The sequence below is a fragment of the Mesoplodon bidens genome (assembly GCF_964165515.1).
Source record: "Mesoplodon bidens genome assembly, chromosome: 1".
In the NCBI taxonomy this organism is placed as follows: domain Eukaryota; kingdom Metazoa; phylum Chordata; class Mammalia; order Artiodactyla; family Ziphiidae; genus Mesoplodon; species Mesoplodon bidens.
The window spans coordinates 103,495,214-103,512,368 of record NC_138176.1 but is presented as its reverse complement, the minus strand read 5'-3'; the positions used below and the strand labels follow the sequence as shown (position 1 = coordinate 103,512,368).

At 55.4% G+C, this 17,155-nt stretch overlaps 1 protein-coding gene across 2 annotated transcripts in view; it reads right to left on the bottom strand.

Moving 5' to 3' along the window:
• SORCS2 (sortilin related VPS10 domain containing receptor 2) overlaps positions 1-17,155 on the bottom strand; it is a 554,389-nt gene that overhangs the window by 63,730 nt on the left and 473,504 nt on the right. For both annotated transcript variants that reach the window (XM_081229160.1, XM_081229161.1), the window contains 4 exons: positions 15,521-15,594; positions 11,371-11,435; positions 7,554-7,672; positions 4,746-4,835 (listed from right to left, as the gene is read on the bottom strand). In XM_081229160.1, the coding sequence (XP_081085286.1) occupies positions 4,746-4,835; positions 7,554-7,672; positions 11,371-11,435; positions 15,521-15,594 (348 nt within the window). The remainder of the gene's footprint in view (positions 1-4,745; positions 4,836-7,553; positions 7,673-11,370; positions 11,436-15,520; positions 15,595-17,155) is intronic.

Genomic DNA, 17,155 nt, shown 5'->3' with positions numbered 1-17,155 from the left:
TTTGAATGTCCTAGTCCTTAAATGATGGCTCCCAAAAGGAAAAGAAGGAAAATAAATGTGGGGTGGCAGTGGAAACAGGTTCTGGCTGTAACTGAGCAGGACCCTGTGGGGACTTCCCAGGACAGACCCCTCCTCCATATGCTCTGCTTTAGCTCCTCTCTAAAGGACATAGATAATAGTATCTGATACACATTTTCTGAGTTGTTTTGCAGATGCTAATACCACCACCAAGTGGGAGAAGTTAACTACTTGATCATGAGCATGTTGCCCCATCCTTACCGGTGCCCAAGGATTAATAATGTTAATCCCTATGACCCTGACCTGTTACCTCACCATCAACCACGAGAATTGCACACGAGCTGATCACATACCCTGGGATGCCCCTCCCTCACCTTGCCTTTAAAAATGTTTTGCTGAAACCTGTCAGGAGTTCGGGTATTTTGAGCACTAGCTGCCTGGACTCCTTGCTTGGTGCCCTGTAATAAACACTGCACTTTCCCTCACCACAACCTGGCGTCAGTGGGTTGGCTTTGCTGCATGTGGGCGAGTAGACCCAAGTTTGGCTTGGTAACATGGCCCTTTAAATCCCTTGGAAGCTGCTTCAGCTGGTGGTGGCTGCAATAATAGCTGTGTGCCTGGGTGTCTGCATGCATGATCAGAAGCAACAATCAACAATCAGAGCACAGACTCCCAATATTGGGGGCAAGTTCCAATATTTAAGGACAAGGTCCTATGCCCATCCTGGCTCCGGCAAGCTGTGTGCCTGCTGCTCTAGGAATATGCAGCTGCGGGGCAGGAGTGGGAGATGGGTAGCTGCTTCCTTGGGAAGAACTAAAACTGTGGATATTAACCTTGATTTATGGTGCAAACCTTCCCCTGGAAGCTGCAAGCCTTTGAATAGACTCCGGAGTTCCAAAACAATTACATCAGGCAGATTCTGCCAGTGGATTGTTGTCTAAGTGAGAAGACAGACTCCTGTGCTTTCCACTCCACCCTCTCCCCTGATGTCACTTCTTCCTTTATTCTTATGCTTTATGGGTTTTATTTTATTTTATGTAAACATATTACAGATAAAAGACTATTTTTTTACTTTAATGTAAATTTGCATTTACTTTTTGCTTATGAATGTTTTTCTATAATCAATAGTTACTTGGGTATCCAAACACTGGCCAAGTTCTTAAATTGAAAGTGTTTGGATACCTTTGAACAAAGAAAAAAAAGAAATACAATTTTTATTACGCACATGCTATGTATCAATCCCTGACTTATATTTTGACGCATATAAACATGGGAAATATTGCACCTTGTAACTGAGACAATGAAGATGAGTGAGGTAGCTGGTTTTGACACTAGAGGCTGAGAAAACCATCAGCTCATAATTGTTAGAAGTCTGAAGTCGGAGGAAAAGAATCAAGAGGAAATAGTGGTAAGTGCCAGGAGCTTCTGGAAACTACATCAGAGATGAAGACTCCAGGATTGTTGAGCTTTCTAAGAGTCCCAATAACTCAGATAAAAACAGAGGGCTTAAAACTGAATCCTGGGGATATATGTATGCATATAGCTGATTCACTTTGTTACACAGCAGAAACTAACACAACACTGTAAAGCAATTATACTCCAATAAAGATGTAAAAAAAAAAAATAGTTACTTGGATTTTTCCCCTCTTTTGTCTGTTTATAGCCTTTGCCTATTTTTTTTTCTGTTAGGGAACATGAGTAATTTTTTTTTTTAATCTCTACAAGTAAACAATTTAAGCAAAGGATGCTGGCAAATATAATAAAAGCTGTTTACCCATTATAGGTTTCAGAGATAGGTGAATTAAAACAGCAGAATGGTACCTTTTATACCTTTTTAAGTATAAGGAAAATAGAATTGATACAACACAAAATTTGGCAAAGCTGTGTTGAAACTGGTCTATTCTAACTTTGCTGGTGGAACCCTTTTAGAAAGCAACTAAGCTCCACAAATATTTATATCCTTTGTCCAGAAGTTTTTCTTAGACTGACTTGAGAAAATAAAAAAAGAAATACCTGTGGGTACAAATATATTCATGGCAGCACTGTTTATAATTATGAAATATGGAAACAACCCAAATGTCTAAACAACAGGAGTTTGGCTTAGCTAAACAAGGTACAGTCTCCTGAGTTGAAAGTTTTGCAGTTGTTTAAGGTGGATATCATGTATCATTTGGGAAAAATTCTCCTGAGACATCATCATGTGAAAGCCAGGCTGTAGACAGAGTGTCTGCAATGATACAGCTACAGCAGTGTCGCCTTGGCTTGGGGCCCAGGACCGAGGGAAACCAAACAGGGCTCGGGAGGGAGGGAGGGAGGGAGAGAGGGAGGCTGTGGTGAGCTCCCCTCTGCTCTGATTTCTATTGTTTCCATGATGTTACTTGGGCAATTAAAGAAAAAAAGAAAAGATGGGGGCGGTTTGGGGGGAGGAAACAGGCAGGAGTTACAAATTCACCTTATAATAACAAAATCTGATTAGGAAATTCAATTAGCTAGCTCTCCTGTTGTTGGGGGAACACTGGGGTCTGGCTGCTCTCCTGAATTTGGTGGAGATGAAGCAGCCAGCTCCCTGGATGGGCAAGGTTCTCAGCAAAGACCAAATGTGGTCTTGAGGACCCTTCAGGACTCGGGGTGGGGGTGGGTGATCCCTGAGAGCAGCCTGACTTGTGCACGGTCCTCCACTGCCTGTCACTGGGTCCCGGGGAAGGACGCCCGAGTGAGGACACGTAGTGCCAATGCAAATGCCACCGATATAAGTGGGTTCCTGGTCATCCCTTGAAACTGGATGACAGGAGGGGCATGTCTGTTTCTGTCATCACTTATGATGCGGGGGCAGTACTAGCGTCACAGTCTCACGACTCTTTTCAATGACCCCTGATGTCCGCAGAAACGGGAAGCTAGAAGGTAGCACGTGCTGTCAAGGGCCTGCAGCGGGACTCACAATGGTGCTTCCTGCAAACGCCCCCAAAGACCAAGAACACTCACTGCCATCTCAGCCACGGACCAGGGAGGTGCAGCCAGGGCTCAAGGTCACAGAGGTCATGATTTGTGGCTGCAGTCTCCTCAGAAGACCCTCAGATGGCCTGGCCGCTGGTCCAGCCTCCCCCGTCCCAGGAAAGGGGCAGCATCTGCCCAGGTCCCAGTGCCAGAGGGGAGCAGGGAGAGACCCAAGGGTCCACTCAACCCACCCCCACCAACAGTAGGACAAAGGATGCTGCTGATGCTGCAGCCCCCAGTGGCGGAGGAAGAGCCTCTCAGAAGCTGAAAGGCCCCCCACCCTCCAGAGATGCCAAAGGCATTTGCCATAAATGAAACCATTAGCTTTTCATTTATTTACTCAGCCAACACTAGAAGGACTTTATTAAGATTTCTTCTTTTCTTTCTTTCCTTTCCTTTCCATCTTTTCCCCCTCTTCCTTTTCTTTTTCTATAGAGATGCTTTTAAAAGGTTTTAAAAGTCTCAGGAACTTTTCCCATTTCTGGCTCAGGAGGGGTCTGATGTCCCGAGCAGCGGCTCCTGCATCCAAGTCCTTTCCAGCAAGCCACAGCCCCCGGGCCTGCAGGGGCCAGGGCATCCACCTCCTCTCCACCCTCCAGCCAGGTCTCTCCTACCCCAGGGCCTTTGCACCTGCACTGTCCTACACCTGAACAGCTTTCCCCCAACCTCTGGGCTTCAGATGAAACATCCCCTTTAGGGAAGCTTCCCCCACCCTCCATCACTCTCTGCCTCGGCCTCTCATTTCCTTCGCAGTACAAATCACAGCTTGCAATTATTTCACACATTTGTCTATTTGCTTGACTTTCTGCCTGTTTCCTCTGAAAACCCAGCCAGGGCAGGAAACCGGGGTGTCTGACTCACAGCTGTAGCGTCTGTTCCTAGCTTACATTTCATGCTCGATAAGTATGTGGGGGAGAAGGGCTGCTTCAATCTGTGTTTCTGAATTATGTACATGGGATGGAGACCGTCCTCTGGAGGGAGATCTGGCAGAAGACTGGTCTCAGACTCACCTGGACCTTGGACCTCTGTTTGAAACCTGCTTTGGTTTCTTACAAGCTGTGTGACCTCAGACGAGATATTCAGCCTCTCTGAACATCAATCACCTCCTTTGTAAAGTTGGAATAAAGTATCAGTAGGGAGGGGGCTGTGGAGTTCACCCTGAGGCAGGGCAGGGGCAGGGTCTGGACAGCCTCCACGTCCCCCTTCTTTGCCTGCCAGGCAAGGGGAAGGAAGTAGCATTAATTGAACACCTACTATCTACCAGGCACTATGCTATGCAGCTGGAATGCTGAGGTGAATAAAACAGAAACTGCCCCCCAGCCCTGGAAACTCCAGTTGAAAGCAGGACGGACACAGGGGGTTCCCAGCACCCTGAGTGTCAGGAAGGAGAAAGGTCGGGTGTGAGCAGGAAACCGAGGCCTGGACCAGCCTGGAGGGTCAGTGGGAAGAGACATTTGTCTGAAACATCACATGCGCAGGAGTCTGGGGAAAAGAAAGACCAGGCAGAGGGAAGGGACATGGCAGAGGCGCTAAGACAGAATGAAGCTGGCACATGTGAGGATGGAGTGGAGGGGGAGGGGGCAGTAGCTGGAGGGGGAGGGGGGAGTAACTTGCTCTTATCCATCCTGACCTGGCCACCACCAAGCACAGGTGCAAAAGCCCTGCAGCCCCACGACTCAGGGCAGGCTCAGCACCCGGCTCAGGGCCCAGTGGAATGGGGAACCCACTCATACCTTTGGCAACGCATACTTCGGCAGCTTCATCGGGACAAATTCATTGCGACGATAAGAGATGTAGTATTTGGTCTGGTTTGTTGAGGTTGCCTAACAGGAGGGGAAAAATAAGTTTTTAAGGGACTAGGTTTCTTTTTTTTCTTTTTTTTTTTTGCCGTACGCGGGCCTCTCACTGTTGTGGCCTCTCCCGTTGCGGAGCACAGGCTCTGGACGCGCAGGCTCAGCAGCCATGGCTCACGGGCCCAGCCGCTCCACGGCATGTGGGATCTTCCCGGACCGGGGCACGAACCCGTGTCCCCTGCATCGGCAGGCAGACTCTCAACCACTGCGCCACCAGGGAAGCCCGGGACTAGGTTTCTTGTCGAGACAAATCCTGGTGAAAATGCCCTTTTACTTTGCTTATACATGCTCTGCCTGAAATGGGCAGACTCCTATTCATCCTTCAGAGCCCCACACCAAATGCCCCACCTCTGGGAAGTCTTCCTCCACCTCCCTCAGTTAGAACTAACCTCCTTCCCCATGCTCTCTCAGCACCTGGCTTCCCTACGTCTGAGTTACAGACAAGGTGAAGAAAATTCTGTTCCCCAGAACTCCTCTTAGGGAGAGTACTTGGTGAGCCACTGACTGGAGGAAGAGACAGGCCAAAGGTAAGCTGAAGCCACAAAAGATGACCACCAGACCACGAGGCAAGAGAAACAATACGGGAGGCAACACTCCTGAGACAGTCATGTGGCCAGCACTGCCCCAAACAGCTCATCGGTATCAAAACCAACAACTCCACAACCTGTGATCATTTCCATTTTAAAGATGAGAAAAGTGAGGCCCAGAGATGGAGTAACTTGTCTCTCACGGGATATAATAGAAGACCCAGCAAAAGAGCAGCATGTGCTTCTTTGGGGCAGAAGCAAGGAGGAGGGGGTGAGAAGGGAAGATGAGGAACAAGGGGGCAAACGGGTGATGGGAGAGGGGGTGGGCTGGGAGCTGGACAGGGCACGGCGGTCCCTGACCTCTGGCCCCGGCCGGGCATGCACTGCGGGCTGCGCCTTCCCCCGTCGGACACAGACAGTGTCACCAGCGGCAGACCAGGCCTCTGTGACAGAGCTGAGAGCCAGCCGTTATCACATCTGCACACAGACCAGCCAGCGATGACCACGCACCGTCCAGGCTGAGCGTGCGGGGGCGGCTCCTTCACCATCACGGCTCAGCCTCCTGAGCCCCCTCCTTCCAGACCAGGTCACTGAGCAGCCCAGTTACAGCGTGGCCCCACTTCCGACAGCACCCGATCCGGCATCTTCCATCCTCCCCGATCCCCCTCCCATGGCCCACCCTCAGCCAGGCCTTCCCAGCACCTCTAACTGAGCCCTGCACCCCATCCTGGGGCCCCGTGGTGCATGGTGCCTACTGCTGCACGAGGACCAGCCCAACCTGTCTAGCCACAGCTGTGCCCCCGGGGTCTCAGGCTTGGGGCGCTGGCAGACCAGACAATCACAACATTTAGAAAACACTCAACGTGAGATACAGTTGTCAGAGAAGCCAATGTTGTCATTGCTCCAAACCTTGGTAGGTATTTGCAGAAACACAATGGAAGGTGCTGGGAAGACAGCGGTGTTGAGAACAGACCCGGAGCCCCCACCCGCACCGGACTGCAGGGTCTACAGTAAACAGTAAAGGACGACAGTGTGGCTTGGCTGTGACAGAGGAAGGCACAGAGCTGGGGGCGCTCCAAAGAGGCAACCTGTGGGCCTGAAGTAGAGTGGAAGTCAGGGAAGGCTTCCTGGAGGAGGTGGTGCACGACAGTGTTGGGGGAGGAGGTGGAGAAGGGGGCGCAAGCGGTCCACGCCCAGGGAACAGTTGGTGCAAACACACAGAAGGGATGGGAAGCCGTGGGGCTGGGCACCAGCAGAGGGTGAAGGAGAATGGGGGTGGGGCTGGGAGTCGGGGGCGGGGCTGGGAATCAGGGCCGATGGTGGCAGGAGCCTCTTGCCTTGCCTGCTCTAATGGGGGCCGTGACGCACCCTGCCAGTTCCAGCCCCCAAATCCACAGGAGGCCCTGGTACACTCTGCGTGTGGAGAAGGGCACCTGGGGTGATGAAATGTCCCTGAGACGGGGGAGCCTTCGGGGGAGAGAACACCAGCGGCTGCCCCTAAGGGGCCATCTTCATAGGAGCCTTTGTATTTGTCTCATGGGGTCCTAGAGGGCGGAGCAGGGGTCACTGGATGAGAGTAGAGGAAACACTTTGTCTCAGTGCTGGAATGACATTTCCAAAAGATTTGAGCTATCCAGGAGAGGGGTAGGCTGTTTTAGAAGGAGTGAGCTCCTCATCGGTGGAAGTAATCAAGAAGTGGTATGACCAGCTGCTTCCTGGAGTGTCTGAACGGTCAGACCACATGGTGGTCCCAACTGTGATCTGAGTACCCGTGTGTACAGGCAGCAGGGCTTGGTCCCTGGGCTGTGGATAGCTGATGCCTGGTGGCCAAGAGAAATGACCAGAGACAACAGGTTTGAATATCATTTCAAAGTCACTGGAACCAGATGGAACAAAACGGGTCTGGGCTTGGGGGCCCTGGGCTGTGGGAAGTTCATAGTGGGCAGAAGGAGGGAGCAGGTGGCATCCCTGTGTTTTGGCCTTATGGGGTTTGGGGGGTGCCTTCCACCACCATCACAGGGGCAGGGGAAACTGAATTAAGTAGCACTTGAAAGTAAAATAGCCATTTTATTGCTTCCTGTTTGAGTGATTCCATTTTCCCCCAAGTGGCTTATATTCCACACCTATTGCCAATTTCCAAGAGCCCCAGCAGGAACCTCACCTTAACAAAGATGTAATCGTCCTGCACGGTCAGAGAACTGTGGTCAATGGGGCCCGCGAACGGCACTGCCAGCGTCTTATCGGAGCAATTGTGGATCTGGCAGGTGACGTACCGAAAACCTGCGGGAGATAAGAGCCAGCCACGCGGTGCATGAAATCTCAAAGACTCAGACTCTAGCTGAAGGAGTCAGACACAGTCTCAGACATGATTAAGTGCTGAACCTTTTTGTCTCGGTCTGCGTTCCGACACCACTGCCGCCGGTTTTGTTTGTGGGTCTGAATTTTAAACGGTGCGCCCTGTGATTACAGCTGCTGCTGAGCGGGGGCAGCTCTGTGCCAGGCGCTCTACTGAGAGGAGTTCTTTTAATACTCAGGACCATGCAGCGATGGTCCCATCTTCCAGATGTGGAAATTGTGGCTGAGCAAGGTTAGGAGACTTGTCTACCTCAGGGCCACCCGGATTGCCTCCAGCTCTTCCTAAGGGAAGTTTCACTGGAACACAGCAGTGCCTGCTGGTTTACGCGTCACCCACGGTGCCTTCACCATACAATGGCAGTCACTGGCAGCAGAGACCACACGGCCAGCCAAGCTAAACCATTTACTAGCTGGCCTTGACGGAAAGCGTTTGCTGACCCCAGGCTAAAGTCGTGCAGGGGGGCACTGCCGTGTGAGTGAAGGACTTGATCCACATTCTGTCCCATGCGCCCTCTGCCCCTGGCTTAGGGTTAGGGTTAGGGTTAGGGTTAGGCATGGCACCTGCACATCCGTGGCCACCTGTATCCTCTGTCTGGGAGAGGGACCTCGGAGCAATCCGGAGAGATGGTGGGCAGGAGACCCCCACACACACATCTCCCACCCACCAGCCTTCCCTGGGCAAGCTGGGTGCATGTGGTCACCCAGGGAAGGGACAGTGCAGGGCCATGGCAGGCATCCATGGCACCCATCATGACTCGGGATCCCTCCCACCCTCCTGGAGTCTCTCCAACTTAAACGGGTGGGTGTGGGTAGGACTCAGGGGTTCTTTCCCCTCTAACTTTAGGCAAACACTTTCATCCCTTTAGAAATATCTACGATCAAGCAAGTTGAACCCCTGTTTTGCCAGGCAGCCGCTGCTCTTACGTCAAGCCCTCTGTTTCCCGGGTTGGGGGCCCCAGCGGACTTGCGCAAAAGCCTGGAGCCTGCGCCCCGGGGGAGCTCGTCTCTACCGCTTTTGGGCAGGAGCGGCATTTAACCATGGGGACCAAATGGAGCCCAGCCAGGGCGCTCAGAGACATCAGCGCTTTCGGAGCACATCCTGCCCGCAGCCTTGGGTGGCCGGGCAGCACGGAGAGTGCCAGGGGGCGGGGCTGGGGGCCGGAGGACCTGCCCTAACTCACCGGCAGGGTCCCCTGGGTCTCAGCTCCTCCACGGTAACGTGGGTATTAATGCCCACGTCAAAAGAGCAGGTGAGCGTCTAGGAGACCGTGTGCACAGTCGGCCCGCAATCAGCCACAGCTGTGCCATGGCCCCTCCTGCACCACTCCATCTCTCCTCTGAACGGCCTGGTCACTCCCTGTGGTCAACACTGAATTTCCTGTCGTGGGCTTGCCTGGCTGGGCACGCCGTGGAGTTGAGCCCAGGCCAGACTCAAAGTGGGCCATCTGCTCACTCACCCATTCATTCATTCATTCATTTACTCACTTGCCCACTCATTCATGCATGCACGCATTCATTCATTCATTTGTTCACTCATCCCTCCCTATTCCAGCTCTACTGCCAACGAGACAGACAAAGACCCCCTTTCACAGGGCTGAAGGTTTGTGCAGTGGGAGAAATGCCGATTCACAGCGCTTGCCAATTCCTCTGGTGTAAACCACCGCCCCACCCCGGGAGGGGGGCATTCTCAAGCTGCCGAGATGAAGTTTCTGGCCACGGGGCTGAGTAGGGAGGTGGACGCTTGGCTCTCATGAACCGGCACCAGCTGCAGCTCTGGGGAGAGGCAGACGGACCGACAGTGACAACGTGGTGTGACAGGCGGTGAGCGTCCTCGTGTCCACGGCACGGATTGTGGCCGCAGGGTCCTGCCACGTTAGCGCAGGGGCCCAGCATCTGCTCAGGGCGACTGGCACCTGGTCATGTGCTTATTCATTTGGTGGCTCTACTGGGGACACAGAGGTGAATCGATCAGGCCCTGCCCTGTCCCCAAGGAGCTCCAGGCCCGGGGAAGTGTGCAGAGATGTGACAGGGCAGTCCGGGTGCTGTGGAGCCCAGGGGAGGTGGTGGGCAGCCCAAGAAAGACGTTCAAGGTGGACAGATGGGGAGCAGCCTTCCCGCAGGGGCGAGGACAGGTGTAAGGTGACCTTGGGGAATGGCCCATAGCTCAGGCTGGCCGGAGGGTAGGTGGGGCCGGTGAGTGGGGTGGGTCCTAAAGGCCCGGATGCTGTGCCACCAAGCTTGGCTGGACTGGGTTCTAACAGGGCTCTCGGGCTGGGGTGGCTGGAGGTAGGGGAGACGGGGGAGGGACACTGCTCCATCCTGGGGGCCCTTCACATGCACATCACAGCTGCTAGGCTCAGGGTCCCTCCTCCCCCGGGGTAGGTGGGCTATGTGGAATCATCGCTGGGTGAAAACGGAGCCCCTTGTTGAGGATGGAGGCCTGGCCTTCCTCCTCGCTGGAGGTGGGAGATCACGAGACATCACCCGCCTCTGCTGCATTGAGCCCTGCTGGGGATCAGGTCGCCATGAGTATGGCCTGGATGCTTTTGGATTTGTGTGTGGAGGATGATGGGGCTGTGGTCTGTACCAGCCCGTGACCCTGTGATTTGGGGCAAGCCTGGAGCCTCTGTGAGCTCTCTGCTCCTGGTCAGTGAAGCTGAAGCAACAGTGACATCCCCGCAGGATGGGGGTTGGTCCAGGGAAGAGTCGGGGGCTTGGACGTGGTAAAGGGACCCAGCACACGTTGACACACGACGTCCCCAGGCTGAGCACCACGTATGGGGCCCATTTCACAGACAAGGAGTCCGAGGTGCAGGGTCACTTCCAGGGTCGTGTGGCTGGCACGTGGCGGGCAGGGAGCTAACGCCAGCGCCTCTGTCGCCAGCCAGGACTCCGGTGCCTGGCACCACTGAACCTATGCTCTACACAGTATGGCCCAGCCAGGGGACAGCTGTTTGCACTTGTCAGCTCCCACTGTCGGTTAGGTGTGACCCTGCCCGGGTCTCCACTCCGAGAGAAACCACCAGGACGCCCCACCAGGCAAGGAGCAGGGCTGTGTCTTGTTCTTGACCCTGCTGGGGACCCTGCTGCATCCCCAGCACAGTCAGCCCTGGACCTGGTCCACAGGGGACTCAGTGAGTGTTTGTTGAATGAAGGCACAATCTACAGGTCCTCTCGGCTCTGATGTTCTAGAACATTCCGTGGTTCTGCCTCCAGTGCCACTCCTTCAGGAGCACAGAGGACACTTCTCATAGCATGCGCGGCCCCTGGGCTCATCGGCCACGACGTTCCTTGCCCCACTGGACGGGGGGAGCCATCGGAGGCCCTGCCCTACCTCAGCACTCAGCAAGCTTGGTGGGGGGCAGGGTGGGCGCTGAGAGATGGGGAAACACTCAATGCTCAGGGGCCAGAACAAGTCGTCCTCTCAATAGACTTTGCCACTGGAGTGGAGCTCCTTGACTTCAGTTTATCCCCACTTGGAAAACAAGCACATTTAAAATTATGCCACATCGTAACACAGCAAGGTCAGCCGTGCAGGGCCAGCCACGAAGGGCAAGGGCAGCCGAGCCGGCCACGGGGCGAGCAGACATGGGGTGCCTGGCTCCTGTACCCTCCCGGCTTACCTCCTCCAAGCTCCTGGGCTTCCACGTGGACCAAGTCGGGGTCAGTGTCCACTCCAGAGACAGCCCTGGAAAAGAATGGCTGAGGTTGGCGTCGGGAATGGAGCCCCCAAGCCCTTCTCGCACGGCCTGTGTGGTCCCCGAGCCCCAGGCAACCACGTGGCCTCCAGGATCTGGGGCTCAGAGGACACAGTCCTTCCCGAGAGCCCACGTGCTCCTGGGAGGCCGATGGAGCCCCGGCCTCTGTCTTGCAGGGCCCAGGGTTTGCTGGGCATTCTTCCGTTTAGAGTAGTTTAGAGAAGACTTTTACATCCGTGCGCGGAGGTGTGTGTAGGTGTGTGTGCGTGCACATGTGTGTTAGTGATCAGAACTCCCCAGAGGACGCAGACCCGGATTCACACCAGGGTCCTTCTCCCTTGTCCCTGCTCCCCTTCGAGCCCCCTTCACAGTACATCCTTGGGAAGGCACTGTTCTCAGCCACTGGCCCCTCCCTTGACCACACTGCTCCAGGGGTTCGGGCAGTGCATGGAGCACAGGGGGACCATGGCTGCCCACGATGGAGCATTCAACAAGGCCCGAGAAGAACGGGACAAAGACACACCCGGCGGGGGGGGGCAGGGACTGGGCTGCACCCTCCAGGGGAGCTGGGGACGGCGCTGACCCCCGTCAGCCCAGCACAGGGCCTGGCACCCAGGAGGTGAAGTGCAGGTTTTTCAACGGATGATGTGATGGGGTCCAGGGTTTCCCAGATTTTACCGGTTCCAGGTATCGACTGGACTTTCATCTCCTGCCATGTTCTGATGTCAGCTCCCTTTAGAACCTTCTATCTACTTCGGCCATCTCCTGAGCAAGAACACCCGGGACGTCATGGGTGTGGGGAGCTGATTATATGTGTTATAACGCACATTCCAGCCGGTGTGACTATTAAACTCCATCCACCAAGCCGACCCTCTCACGGACAGTGATCTGAGGCAGCACATTGACTTTGCCAAACAGCAAACTGAGAGTCTGATGCAGAGGTCAATTCCCACGGCCGCTCAGCACCCAGGACAGGCATCCCCGTGGCCCCTCCAGGCCAATGAGACGTCCCTGCCACTGAGTGCTCAGTCCCCACCACTGACAGCCCCCGGAGTTGGCCTCTCTCAGTTCTCAGCCCGATTCCTAACGGGCTTGGCACCAGGGTGCCTGTTTGCTTCACCTCCTCCAGGGGCCAGGTGGTCCCAGGGGGACAGGGGAAATCCACAATGCTCCCCGTGGCGGGATGTGCCGTCTGTGATGTTTCAAACCTGGCTGCCAGCATAAATCACTCTGACTTTCCATAGAGTCTCCATCGCAAGGTGAAGTGTTGATTTCGGTTTTGTGAATAAACCATTTGTAAGCTCCTTGGAAGGAGGTCCCCTGCCTGACATTTTCCTCTCTTTTCTGAATAAAGAGAGACATTGTTCCCTTTACCAGGAGCACTGACCGGTCCTCCGCTGGGCAGATGGAATTTTAGTTCGACCATCCATCATCTGTAAATGGGGTCATGACACTCGGCCTGTCACTCATCCACTCACTCACTCTCTCATTCCCTCTCTCTCTCACTCTCCATCGGAGCCTCTCCCCTGCCACTTCCCAGCACGCCCACACCAGGCCCTGCACCAGGCAGGGAACACAGTGGGCCTGAGGTCCCTGCCCCAGAAACCCTTGGTCACGGGTTTTGAAGACCACGTGAAACTCTGCATTTACACACCTCAGATGAAGCCTGGCTCCCTGTGGGAAATGACAAGCATTGAGCCCTGGGCCTTCTTGTTTGTCAAGGTCCCCAAAGATAGTATTTGGGGAAGGCCCTTGGTCTATTGTTTAGAAACAGCAGTCACACGAGAAGACCTGTGGCCATGCAGGCTCAACAAAGAGCACGGGGCGTTGATTGCTACTCCTTTGGATGCTAAGGGAAGCTCTGACGCAAACAGTTTTGGTAAACCCTCTAAGACACCACCACCAGGGCTGTTGTGGGATGAACTCTGTCTTCCCCTCACCTCCCTTCAGGACAGAAGTACTGCCACTTGCCTCACACCTGGGCAGGCACTGGAGCTCATGGAAGAGGAAGGCTGAGGCTTTACGGGTGAGGTTGGGTTCGAGGTGGGAGGAAGAATTGGAAACGCCTGGGGAAGTGCAGGCGGCCAGACTGCCCGGCAGAGAGGCCAAGGGCAAGGTCACTGGCTACGGACAGAGGCAGCCATGGCCCATGACCTAGGACAAATGCCCTGGCCTCTCTGGGCCACCGTTTCCCCCTCTGTAACGTAAGGGGAAGACAGTTGGGTGCCGTTGTGTGGATCTCATAAGAGGATGCACTCGGACCCGAGGTCTGGTGCCTGGTGCACAGTCAGTGTTCACAATGTGGCTGCTGCTGGGCGGTCCTTATAATTTTGTCCCAGTGCCATTGAGAGACTAGCAGGGAGGCGACGTGTCAGGGCATTCATGGGCCCAGAACATAGTAGGTCTCCCAGCCCCCGGCCATGGCCCCATGAGGCCAGTCTAAGGAGCTCACTTGTTTAAGCTTCTCAAAACATTAAGGGTCTGAGTCTCAGACAGAACACGGGACATCAGCGATTCCCGCTGTCAGTTCAAGGACAGAGAGCGCCTTGGAAGTGCTGTCAAAACAGCATTATTCACTGTTTACAAGAGGCGCCCGTCCCTGTGTTGTCACCACGTTCCCAGGGAGACTCCTGGGCCTCGAGCAGACAAGTGTCTGGCGTGATTATTCCTCTCGCATAACGACTTGGAGCAATTTGAGAAACCTGAGGGAAGACATAATTTGATTTGCCCGTGATAACAACGTGTCTGAATGAGCACCAACTTGGCTTTCAGTGTCTGCGGGCTGTTTCTCTCTGTGGCCCCAGGGGTCTCCAGTCTCAGAAACCCCACCTCCTGGCCCCCCTCCCCACCTCCTTGAGCCCCTGCGGGCTAACAGTTGACAAGAATGACAGGGCCTGTGATTGATGCCGCGCTCCAGTTTCTGAGGAAGGACCCGGGACCTCTCGAGGGCGGCCAGGCGGCCACGTGGAGGGAGCCCTCACACTCCCCCACCCCCTGCCCCGCGGCGGAAGGCACAGCCCCAGGCCGTTGTTCCAGAGGCGAGACCAAAGCTTCCCTTCAGGCTGTGGCCCTAAGTCTGCAAACTAGTTGCTAGCCCCGATTAGCATGAAGATGCAGAAGGAACAGGACGGGATGGGAAGCTCTTCCCACAGTGTTTGTCATGGGGACGCAGGGCTGTGCCTGGCTGGGAGGCCTGGGCATACGTGTGCAGCCCAAATGAGATAAGAAAGGAGAGGATGTGAGTGTGTGTCATTTTCACACTCAGGAAAACGCAATTTGGTGGAAAGAGCACGTGTGTCACTGCATGCATCTCCAGAGGTGGTTCAGGCCGGGGGTGGGTGGCAGCCGGGTCAGGGGCGCCAGCGTGGGCTCTGAGCCCTGCCTTTGGCTTCTGCTCCCTCTGCAAAAGCCCTGGACCTAGTCCATGTCTCATGCTCGCGGGCCTCACTCGCTTATCCAACAGGTGTTTCCTGAGCACCGGAGCCTCTCGCTGGGGCAGTGAGACTAGAGCTCCGCGCAAATCGATCGTTGAGTGGCTCCCAAGAGATGACACCAAGGCGGAGGGGGTCCGGGCACCGGCTGGGGCAGGAATGAGGGTCCAAGACCGGCAGGGGCCGAGCAAGCCATGGGGCAGGAGAGGCTGCACCGCTGGGCTGTCAGCGGGGGGCTGAGTCGGGACCAGGACAGGAGAGGCAGGGGCAGGGGGGGAGGGGGAGGGGTGTCCGTGGGGAGGGGGACAGTGGGCCTGCTGTGTGTCGGGCACTGGGCCAGCTCTATGTGCATTAGTGCCTCTCCCTACTATGGGGGAATCGGAGGTCCAGAGAGGGAGATTCACGTGTGCGAAACTGCACAGCTGGTTCGTGGGTGCGCATGTGGTCTGAGTGACACCAAGCCCCAGCTCTCAACCCTTTCCTATGCTGTCCCAGCAGAGCAGAGAGGACGCCCCGGAGGCCCCCCTGGGATGAGGAGGGCAGGGCTGGGGCAGAGAGGAGAAGGTGGGGGACCTGAGCTGGGGGCTGAGGGGGCTGACTTGGCCTCTCCGGGGCTCCCTGGGTCCTGGCAGGGCCATACTCACCAGAACACATGGTCTTTGGTCACTCGCTCCTGAAGAAGAGTCCACTTCTTCCCCAGGTCAGACGATACGTAGAGCTTTAGGGTAGAAGGAGGAGAGAGAAAAGTTTGGTCATGACATGAGGAGTGAGCCTCTTCTGAGAGCTGCATCACCCCTGGATGATGACTGCCCCAGTGGAGGCTGGCCGGTCCTGTCCAACCTGGCGAGGACCTGTTGGGGTCAGGCCCTGTACTCCAGGTGGGTGCAGACCAGCCTCCAAGCGGCAGAAGGTCAGGCACGGGGGCTCCATAAAAGGCCAGTCTCGACCCCAGGCCAGCTGGTAGGAGCCCAGAGACAGGGGCAGAGGTCCCCGGAGGAGGTGTGTCTGAGTGCAGGCACCCAGGAGGGACCTGAATGTCCTTTATGCGGTGGGGCGGAGGGAGGGCGCTCTGGAGGAGGGAGCAGGAAAGGTGAGACGGTCAGGTCAGGACACAGCAGAGACCTCTGAAGCCTGGTTGGGGCCTTGACTGCTACGGTAGCCCAGGGCCTGTGCTTGGGGTTTAATGCTCTGCGGTCGCTAACTTGAAGAACCTAATAATTTTATCTCTGAACTCAAGATCTGTGAGCAGAGCCGGACGGAGCAACGAGCCGGTGTGGGGCTCAGAGCCCAGGTTCCTGCGGCTCTGCCAGCGCCTCCAGGGCCGCTGCCGCCTTCCACCCCTGGGGGAGGCCTGGGCCTGGGGAGGGTCAAGGTTGGGTGGCTGTGCACTGAGTCCTGAGGCCCTGGGAGCCTGAGAGGTCTGCGTCAACCCTGCCTGCGTCCCTATGCACAGGGAGTATGACATTAGTAGCTCATAAAGACACCGTGACAGCTAGAGAGAGACCATGGAAGAAAGGGTTTGTCCCAATATTTAAATGTTTCTCATTTTGCACTGGACCCTGTAAAGTACACAGCCAGCCTTGTCTGAGACCACCAGGCCGCTGGACAAGATGAGGCTCTCAGGAGGGCTGAGGCCAGCTGCCATGGGGCAGAGGCAGGGAGGCCCCAAGGAGGCCAGGCCTCAGTCCGGTCCTGAGCTGCAGGCTCATGGAGAGGAGGAAAGGACTCCGGAAGGGGCCTGTTTAGAGAGCTGAACAGGTCCTAGGAGGAGGGAAGGGGGAGGCGGCGTCTAGGGCTCTGACCTGGGGACCGAGCCTCAAGCAAGCAGAGTGGGCTTGGGAAACGCCTGCAGGGGCCACAGGGCAAGACCTGAAGGGGAGGGAGGGGACAGCTCTCTGGGGATCACAGGACAGGGTGGGGTGGGGGAGCACGCACACTGGAGCGTCCGCTCCATCCTGCACCAACCTCCACTGGGACTCAATAGCTCCATTTCTTTTCTTTTCTTTTCTTTTTTTATAAATTTATTAATTAAATTAAATTAATTTATTTATTTTTGGCTGCGTTGGGTCTTCGTTGTTGAATGTGGGCTTTCCCTAGTTGCCGCAAGCAGGGGCTACTCTTTGTTGAGGTGTGCGGGCTTCTCATTGTGGTGGCTTCTCTTGTTGGGAGCACGGGCTCTAGGCGCGCGGGCTCAGTAGTTGTGGCGCACGGGCTTTGTTTCTCCGTGGCATATGGGATCTTCCCAGACCAGGGCTCGATCCTGTGTCTCCTGCATCGGC